The 10,561-nt window shown below is 32.1% G+C and overlaps 1 protein-coding gene across 3 annotated transcripts; it reads right to left on the reverse strand.

The window, feature by feature from the left end:
* Positions 1-1,705: 1,705 nt before the first annotated feature.
* On the reverse strand, positions 1,706-7,230 carry LOC130944067 (uncharacterized). Of its 3 annotated transcripts, XR_009071958.1 has the most exons (9): positions 6,988-7,230; positions 6,053-6,208; positions 5,819-5,942; positions 4,824-4,874; positions 4,415-4,466; positions 4,175-4,272; positions 4,011-4,086; positions 2,474-2,674; positions 1,706-2,134 (listed from the first exon to the last, which is right to left on the reverse strand). XR_009071958.1 is itself a non-coding variant. In XM_057872206.1 (7 exons), the coding sequence occupies exons 3-6, from the start codon at positions 5,936-5,938 to the stop codon at positions 4,268-4,270; spliced, it is 228 nt and encodes a 75-aa protein (XP_057728189.1). In that variant the 5' UTR covers positions 5,939-5,942; positions 6,053-6,208; positions 6,988-7,230; the 3' UTR covers positions 1,706-2,134; positions 4,231-4,267. The 3 variants fall into 3 exon arrangements, 2 of the variants coding, with proteins under 2 accessions (XP_057728189.1, XP_057728187.1); XM_057872206.1 differs by lacking the exons at positions 2,474-2,674; positions 4,011-4,086 and having other exon boundaries at positions 4,231-4,272; XM_057872204.1 differs by lacking the exons at positions 2,474-2,674; positions 4,011-4,086; positions 4,175-4,272 and having other exon boundaries at positions 1,707-2,134.
* Between the last annotated feature and the right edge of the window lie 3,331 nt (positions 7,231-10,561).

Genomic DNA, 10,561 nt, shown 5'->3' on the forward strand with positions numbered 1-10,561 from the left:
TAGAGCAGGAATTAAGCAATATGCTAATGCCAACTATAAACATGAAATTCGAACCTTCTAGTCTCCAATTTAATTATATATTAAATATGATATAATAATAATAGAAAATAAAAGGGGCAATTAAAGAGAGTGCCACACCGTATCAAAGAAAACAGAAAGGCAGCATGGAAGGCAAATAATATGTTGACTTAAACGCATCGGAAGTTTTACATTAGCCTTTGTTCAAAATATGTCAAAATGGGTCCAATTTATGGGATAACCCCATCAAATTAAAAAAAAAAAAAAAGAAGGTCGAGCTAAGATTTGGAATCCACCAAACTTGCACCACCAAATATATTTAAACGTGCATTAAGCTCATACTAGCCTGTTAAGAGCTGTGTTTTCATATAAAATTAAACTGATTTTGCTACAACATAAAAAGATCATGTGACAATATTTTGGTCAATAGCCAAGGTGTTAAAAGAAAAACGGAAAGAAGGAGGGAGGAAGGGATACACTTCATATGAATTAGCTTTCTCTTTGAAACCAGGCTAGTTTGCTTGGCAACAGAAGATATTTGGCAGGTGATAAATGTATGGCAAATCATTCAATTGTAAGAGATAACTCAAATAAAATGGACCTTCATCCTATATAATGGTAGAAAACTGTACTAACTTGATGTGGGGAAGTTTTTTTAAAAAAAAAAATAAAAGAAAAAAAGGGTACAAAATAATACAATTTTTCAAATAATCTAATTCAATAAATTGAACCCATATTAGAGTATTTGGTTGACAGGACAATTCTTAGATTTACTTTGGTAAATTTCTTAAGAATAAATATAAACACCTTATTTTTTGTTTGACAAATAAAAAAATCTTATATTTGTACTTTTTAAAAATTAAGAATATGTTTAAAAGTACCTATCTTGAATAAAAGTACCTATCTTGAATGCATCAGGATAATAGAGAGAATGAACAGGATATAAATCATTTGGCACCGCTATAAAACCGGCTATGCTTTATAGTACGGAGTATTGAGCGGCTAAAGGGGAGCACGAACATAAGTTGAGTGTGGCAGAGATGAAGATGTTGAGATGGATGAGTGGTCATACACGATTGGATAAAATAAGGAACGAAAATAAAGAAAGAGAATTGGAATAGCACCCATTATGGAAAAGATGGTTGACTCAGGTGGTTTAGACATATGAGAAGAAGACTGATAGAACATCTAGTCAGGAGGGTGGATGAGATAGAAGATGGACAGGGGGCGAAAGGCAGAGGAAGAACTAAGAAGATCATCCATGAGGTGGTCAAACGAGATCTACATATAGACGGTCTCTCTGTAGACATGATACATGACAGAGTACAATGACATCGTTTGATTCATATAGTCAATCCCATTTAATGGGACAAAACTTTGTTGTTGTTGTTTAAAAATACCTAAAAAAATACTTTTTAAAATTTATCTGTACTTATCAAAATTAAAAAATTTAATATAATTTTATATATTAATAAATATATAAATTTTTTATTTATGTTTTTTATAATTTTTAAAATTTTAAAAATAATTTTATCGGGCACAATTGTTGTTGTTTCTACTTATTTTAAAAATTATTTGATTTAATTTATCAAATATAAATACTGTAGTTGTTAAAAAGTTTAGGATACTACAACTAGGTTTAATAAGTTATTTTTTGAAAAGCAAAAAATTGACCAAACCACCCATTAATCGAATTAAATTAAAAAGTACACTAATTTTTTTAAACTTCTTTGTACATATCTAGGAGGAAATCAAAGGCTTCTAAAGCCTACTACTGTAGTACTGTACAGTGCGATACAAACCTCACCATTTTTTTTTTCTTTTTGTTCTCCCAATTACATGCAACTGCCATTAGTTCAACCAGTTTAATAATCTATGTAGATATGAGAAAATGATAGGAAAACTGAATATTGTAATACGATTTAAATTCATTTGGCATCCTTAGTTGTTGCACTTTGAATTTCAGAATCAGGTGAGATTTTAAACTTGAGAACCTTATGAAGCTGGCATAGAGGTTTCACTTCCTTTGTTGGAGGCTGATTTGAATCGATTATTCTTGTTGCGGAGAAAAGGTTCGCATCAGATGGTCCAGATTCTTCATGAACCACGGGGTTATCTGCACAAAAGATATGTTTAATCATAAAACTTCTGTCGAGTGAGAAAAAAAGGAAATAAGTAATAAGTGTCTTAAATAACTGCAAGAGGTCATTATAGAGTGATTAAAGGTTAGTTATTCTTCTGGCAACATCTAAGTTTTAACAATTTATCGATGATGATATGTTCCTAGGAAGCTTCAATTTTAGTCTGCTTGAGACACTAAAAATAGCACCGGTATAGCAACTCATGTACTGAAAATATTACAGAAATGACAGATGCTACCATCTTCTAACATGCCAAAAAATTTGATATTATAAAAGCCAAAAAAGTGAAAGGTTCGCCTCCATCCTTTCCTTACTGTTTGCTTCAAAATCCTATGCTCTGCTTCTTGTCCTTGCTTCACCTTCGATCTCTACTTCGCCAGTCATGGTCTCTTTGTCTTCCATGCTCTTCTTTGTGCTCTCTAGTTCGGCCTATGCTTTTTCAGGTACATCATTTTTTTTTTGGAAAAAAAATGTCACTCACACTTGATGATAAATTAGTGTTGGTTATGTGCATTCTGTTGAAGATAAATGAAAATATATTATTAGTGCTTTTATAATTTCGGTTTGATATTGCAGTAACTTTTTGTTCCAGAAGATATTTGTGGAAAACGGAATTTGATCACTAATCTCCTTAATAATTGCATTTCTACTGAAAAACCTTAATAAAAAAGGGAAAAAAAAGTCTACAACCTTTACCTCTGATTGCTGAAAGTTATTTTAACTAAATTTGATGTTGGAAAGGATGCAGTAGACAGGTCTAGGTGTAATGCTTGTAAGATAGAGTATAAGATTATTGAGAAAATCATACAGAACATCATTACTCAGACATGTTAAGTAAGAAAATTAGGTTTGAAGATGTTGGTCAGATGATAATAGCCATGCAAGGAAAGTTAAAGTCCCATACGATAGATCAAATAATCTCCCACAAGATTTATACTGCTGCCATAAATAATTAGGCATGACTTTCCATTCAACATTGTTGAATATGTGATGATTAGGAAGTGGATTAGTTATTTGAATCTTGATGTTATACATATTTATTGGAATACTGCTAAGTCTGATGTGATGAAGATTCATAATTTTATATGAGGGAGAAGGAGAAGGAGAAGGAGAAAAATACCTTGTTAGTATTCTTGACAGGATTTGTCTTATTTTTTATTTATGGACAGCTTGTACTACTAACCGATACATTGGGCTTACTATTCATTATGCTTGATTTGGATTGGAACTTAAATAGCAAAATTTTGAGCTTTTCCCAGATGCCTCCTCATACAAGTTGAGTTGTCAGACTTTGCAGTATTCATAGAAATATGCATATATTCATCAGGATTCAAACTAATCCACTTCCTAATCATCTCATATTCAACAATGTTGAATGGCAAGTCATGCCTATAAATTATGGCAGTAGCACAAATCTCACTGAGATTAATTGATCTATCTTAGGGGCTTTATCTTTCCTTACATGTACATTATCATTTCCTCCATAATCTTATACTTTTATCTTACAAGCATTGCACCTCTCCCTCTTTACCCTATCCTCCTAACACCAGTTTTAGTTTAAAAAAAAAATCCAGCAATAAGATGTAAGGGTTTTACACTTTTTTTTACTAGGTCCTGAACCTTATTAGCAATATAATTATTGAGGAGACTAGTGACCAAATTCCACTCTCATAACTATCTTTTTTGGAACAGCAAGTTACTGCAATATCAAACAACATATGATTATTTAAAAAAAGATAAATAAAAGCACTAATACTACTTTTTCATTGATCCGCATCAGCATGTATATCCCTAATATCAATTAACATCAACTTTGAGTGACAGAATTTACTGAATAAAAAAATGATTTACCTGAAGTAGAGGCCAAACCAGAGAGCACAGAGCATATAGCGAAGCAGAGCAGCGCACGGGGAAGAAGAGACCATGGCTGCAACAAAGCAGACCATGACAGTGAAGCAAAGACACAAAGCAAAGAGGAAGGAGAAGATGACCGGAAGGATAGGAGAGAGGTGAACCTTCTCAGTTTTTTGTCATTTTCTTCCTTTTAATACCAACTTAACCTATTCTTTACTATTTCAACTCGAGGGCTAACATGTCCCAACCCAACTTCAACCTGGGGTTCAAGCATGGTCAAATTTTGCCAGGTCAAAATTTGTAACAGCTCCAAAAAAACAAAAGTCACTCTGACAGACCAAACACGTTTTGCCACCCCTAGTCAAAAGTAATATGCAGTCCGCACACATGAAGCAGCTCACCTTGTTCTGTGAAGGCTATACATGTGCCGATTGTTTCTTCATACTCCCCAATCTGTAAGTATAATAAAACATCAATTAACATAACAAACCTTAAGATGGTTATTATCAACTCCAAAGGCTCAAAAGTAAACAACCACAGGATTGAAGGGTGGGAAAAACAAAGGGAAGTGATGGTTTTACCAGCGGAATTTTCTAAATTCCAAAAGAAAAATAAATTAATAGCATCAGCCTATATCAAGCAATAAAGACTTGTACATCTAATGGTCTAAACACATGGATAGGCCTGATAAACTACCTCTAAATAGCATCATCAGATTCAAATGAGAGCATCAAAATATCACTTATCCCCAAAGTTCCAAATACTAATCTTCTAAAGGACCTGGAAAATTTAAAAGCAGAGAGAAGTTACCAGCTTCAACTTGTCATCAATGATCAATACGGGGTTTAATGTATCAAGGCCCTAAAATTAACAGAAAAAAATATAAGCATACTATACAATGTCAACATATTGTAATGCATCAAGAAGAAGACTTACATAGGAACAATTAATTACATGAACAAAGACAAAGTGAGTAGGAGGGAAAAGAAAAGAGAAGAAAGCATCATAATGAAACTAGAAAATATGGGGCTTATTTAGCTGATGCATTAAATATATTTTTTATCCCGAAAATGAAGTGAATTAAAGCTTTAGTCCCTAGAAAATTTTTAGTTTGCTTTTGATCCAATGTTTCTGATAAAATATTCAGTTTGGGTGATTGGGTCCCCATTATTTTAAGTATTGATCACTCATCACTATCCGTAGTTAAAAACATTAGAAATCTCTAGTTAAATCCTTACAATATTATAAGAATCTACTTTTTATTTTTGAAAATATCCCACTTACTATAATAATAGGGCAATTGAGACAAAAACTGAATATCATAAAATTGAGAATGGATATTGCCACTCCAATTATGATAATGCCACTCCTTTTTTCTACAAAATTCATGCAACATATAATTTAAAAAAATCTTATATGGAGTCGTATTATAAAAAATGGGAGTGGAATTATCATTTCCCCATAAAACTTTAGATCAAAACCTGACTAAATATTGTGGAGACCAAAATTAGAATATACTATATTGATGGGAACTAAATACAATTTTCTTTGTCCACGACAGCAGTATCCCTCATTGAATATGAATAATTCCTTGCTAGTTTGTAGGCACCATGATGGGTAAGATAGCTAGCCCTGAGTTATAAAGCTTTTCTAAACTAATGGAACGAAACCAAACATGCCTGGAAAGCTTACATGGTGTATGCTATATGGCAACACAACATTTGAAGGCAGATAATAACCATGTTAGGGCATAATTTACAAGACAAAAGTTGAAAAATTATGTGTTCTTCTATTTGAGAACTTACAGTGAGAATATATTTAGCATTTGGTGGAATGTTAATTATGTTAGAGACACCATCCAAGTCAAGCAAAACATACTCTTCTTCATCCCCACCATCATGGGGTGTTGTCATATTTGCCTCCATATTCCTGTTCGCAGAAAAAAAAAACAAACAAACAAACAAACAAACAACCCTAAACTTAAAAAATTAGGGGAAAAAGAGAGAGACAAAGGTAAAACAAACAAAATTGAGGCTCACTGGAGAAGACGACGTTGGCACTTCCGGTCAACGGAGAACAAAGACAGTGTGGATGTGGGTGTGGCTCTAGCTACTGCTCGTGTGCGCCCTAAGGAGTGGGGTTGTTCCCAACACCATTAGAATGACCTTGGAGTGCAGCTCATCACCTTAATTCACCTTAACAGAACACACCATAGTTGTCAGAACCGAACTAGTAACCGAACCAGTCAGGCTATGGGTCACTGGTTTAACCGGTAAGTCACGGTTGAACCAGTTGACTCAGTCCCACGTATATAAAAAAAATATGAAATAATCAAAAACTTAAAATTAATGTTTAAAATACATATGTTCACTAGCATTTTAACAACAATCAAGTCTCAACATAGAAAAACAACAATATAGTACAGGAACAATATAGAACAACTATAAATTCACAGCAACAATATCAAAACAGCAGCTCTTTCACAGAACCTATCCCTTACCCAACAATATAAATTCACAGGAACAATATAGCACAGCAACAAAATCAACCCTAAACACCAATAATCAGAAAAAACATCAATCAACCACTAAACCTACATCTTTTACACTGTAAACCAAAAATTTGAATAATCTGCCAAGACTTAACAAATTTTAATCAATAAAATATAATCAACAACAATCAAAAATCAACTGAATCAGTTAATCACTTACTCAGTTAATCAAATTATAACAAGAAGGCAGACCGCGGGCAGAGAAGAGGGCAGTAACAATATAGAACAGCATCAACACTATAAAAACAGCAACTCAATTCATAGAGCCTATCCACTATCCAAGAATATAAATTCACAGAACAATACAAAAGCAGCACCAACACTATAGAAACAGCAGCTCAATTCACCATAATCATATAAAAACAGGCAACAAATCCACAGATTATAATCCAATAACATAATAACTAATTAAAAAAAAGTTACCTGATTATGTGAAGGCAGAATGCGAGGGAGGAAGAGGGAGACCAAGCTCGGCGATGCAGAGACTAGCGAGGGGGGAAGCAGCAAAGACGCGATCCCCGCAGGATGAGGACGCGACGGCGACGTGGAAGCAACCTTACGGTGGCGGGTGGCGGTTGGCGGTGGCAGATTTGTGAGTGTGAGGGAGTGAGAGGGAGGCTCTGCCTCTGGAGTGAACTTCAGAGTTCGGAGAGAGTGAGCGGGGATGGGATTGGGTCCTTTGAACTAGCACAAGGGTTTTTTATAGGCCTGCTATACATATAAGTCTTTTTGGTTTACAAGTCTTGCAAGTTGGCACAAGTCCAACAAAACAAAACACGCATTACACATTTACACTCCCAGAGTAAATAAATGCACGTTATTCAACCACTTCCTGTTTTCAAAGCGCGTTACTCATCATGCATTATGAATGATTCTTCTTCTTCCTCCATGAAAACTAGTTTCTTGTCAAATTTAAAGATAATGGAACTTCAGAAATACACCCAAACGATTACAAAAATACGTCCAAACAGTTACAGGAATACACCTAAAAAATTACAGAAATACACCCAAACGGTTATAGGAATTCACCAAACGATTATAGAAATACACCCAAATGATTACAGAAATATACCTAAAGAATTTAAGAAATACACCCAAAATTCGTTGAAGTACACCTTATGCATAATTCAGAACTCTTTCTCTTTCTCCTCCTTATCTTTTGTTGTTTCTTCTCCTTCAAAAACGATTTCAAAGTTTGATGTCAAAAAACAATGAAAATCGAGAATAACAAAGAAAGAAAATAGAAAAAAAGTACGTAAATGAAGAAAGAGAAGAAGAAGGCAAGCAACGAAAGAAAAGAAGAAGAAGAGGAAAAAGAACGTGCAGCAAGAAGAAGAAGAATGTGCAGTGAAAACGTGCAGTAACGTGCAGCAAGAAGAAGGAGGAGGTGCAGTGAAAACGGTTCGAAGGGCATTAATATAAATTACTTGTAAAGACTTGTATAAAACAACGCTTGTATGTGGAGAATTTTTCTTTTTTTTTAAGGGTAAAGTCCTTAAATTTGACCAAAGTTTTAAAAATATCCTTAAGTTTTATTTATTTTTAATTTTATTCTGAAATTTTTTTATTTGCATCAAATATATTTTTGATGGCTCAATTTTTAAAATATTTAAGATCAATCTAACAATAATATATGAAAATTATGCTTAATTTTCTCTTGTTGAGGGTTGTTCTTATGAAATTATTATTAAATTGGTTTTAAATTTTTTGAAAAATTAACCGTTAAGGGTATATTTTATGCAAATAAAAAATTTTTGGGATAAAATTGAAACAAAATAAAATTTAGAAATATTTTTAAAATTTTTTTCAAACTTTAGGGATAAAAAATATACTTTACCTTTTTTTGAAGTATAAAACGACGCCGTTTTTTTGGAGGGTTTTAAAAAAAATTATTGGCTGTTTGGACACCCGCCAATTCGACATTTTTTACTAGAATTGTCCGAATCAAACCGATTTACGCCAGTTTTTTTTCTTGTCCGATTCCTTATTTTGCTCGGATTGATCCAATAACTAATTTCTCAATTTTTCGATCCGACCAAATCAATCCAATTCTCAGATCGTTCCCGTAACCAATTTACTAATTTTTCGGTCCGACCAACTAGATCGTCCAATTCTGACAACTATGGAACACACCTGAAATCATAAATTGACAACAATATATCAATAATTAATTACAAGATTGTTACACATTTAAGTATTTTTTATATTCAAGTTCATCCAAGTATACCTAACACCAACCAAAACCACTCTCATTAAAAGAGCGTGATTACACGCGCATCTTCTTCTTCTTCTCACGTTCATTTACACATGAAGTTTCTCCTCCTTCTTCTGCGCCTCCTCCTCCTTCTTTTTTGCATTCCTTTCTCATTCTTTTGTTGTTGTTACCGCTGTATTTTTTTATTTCTTTTCTTTATTCTCTCTCTGATGAAGAAGCAGTAGAAGGTGAGGAGGAAGAGTTTTGAATTGTACAAAACAGAAATGAACCGAAATTATATGCAGAATAAATCGAAATTATATTTAGAATGAACTGAAATTATATTCAAAATGTAAACTCGTTTCAAAACAAGCACAAACTAAATGCACCTTATTTAAATCCAGAAACAATCAAAATTACTTAATGATTGCGACACACAAATTTAATTCGAAAATAAACATACAAACAACATTGAATCATGAACAAAAACACATCCAAATCCATCAAGTGATTTTGCAGTATTATGTATTTCTTCTTCTTTATTTGATTAGATAAACAAGACAAAAAAAGAAGAACATGATGAAAAGTTTTGAGAAATTTTTTTTCTTTTTTATTTGATTTTTCTTCTCTTTTTCTTGATTTTATTTATCTCAAGATACTGAAACAAGAAGAATTATAACAAAATAATTCACTCAGAAATAAACTAAAATTATATTTAGAATGAATCGAAATTATATTCAGAATAAACCTAAAATTAAATTCATAATGTAAACTCGTTTCAAAACAAGCACAGACTAAATACACCTTATTTAAATCTAGAATAAAATTACTTAAAGATTGTGTCACACAAACTTAATTTGAAAACAAACACACAAACAGAATTATGAACAAAAACACATCCAAATTTATTAAGTGATTTTACAATATTATGTGTTTCTTATTCTTTGTTTGATTAGATAAACAAAACAAGAAAAAGAAGAACACGATGAGAAGTTTTGAAGAATTTTTTTCTTATTTCTTTTTTGTTTGGTTCTTCTTCTCTTTTTCTTGGTTTTATTTCTCTTCAGATAGTGAAATAAGAAGAATTATAACAAAATAATTCACTCAAAAATAAACCGAAATTATATTCAGAAATGAACCGAAAATTTAATTCAAAATGTAAACTCGTTTCAAAACAAACACGGATCAAGTACACCTTATTTAAATCTAGGATGAACCGAAATTATTTAATGATTGTGACACACAAACTCAATTCGAAAACAAGTACACAAACAAAAATTGAATTATGAACAAAAAAAGAAAAAAAGAAGAAAGAAGAGAACGAGGAGGTGATAGTGGTGGTAACGACGATAACGAAAGTGAAAAATAATAAAAAAAGGAGGAAAAGAAAACGACGACGTAACATCATGAGTGAAGAAGAAGAAAAGGCGTGGGGAGAGAAAAAAACGAAAAAAAGAAGCGCGTAATTTTAAATTATTTGATAAATTTATATGTTAAAATTGTTTGGAAATTGTTTGGATGTGGAGCATAATTTAATTAATTAATTATCAAATATAAAATAAAAAGAGATCTGTACTTAATATTTTTAAAATAATGATAAATTAGTCTCTAGTATTCTAATAATAGTACGATAATGGAATTAAATTATCTAAAATTTACGAGAAAATTAACTCATTTATTTCTTTATTTTATTAAAAATTAATTTGTCTAATCCTATACTTTATTTTATAGCGCAAATATATTGGCATCATTTAGATGCTAGGTGTCAAAAAGTCTTTATATTTTATTATATGAAAGTATTTC

The sequence above is a fragment of the Arachis stenosperma genome, chromosome 8 (assembly GCF_014773155.1).
Source record: "Arachis stenosperma cultivar V10309 chromosome 8, arast.V10309.gnm1.PFL2, whole genome shotgun sequence".
Classification (NCBI taxonomy): Eukaryota; Viridiplantae; Streptophyta; class Magnoliopsida; order Fabales; family Fabaceae; genus Arachis; species Arachis stenosperma.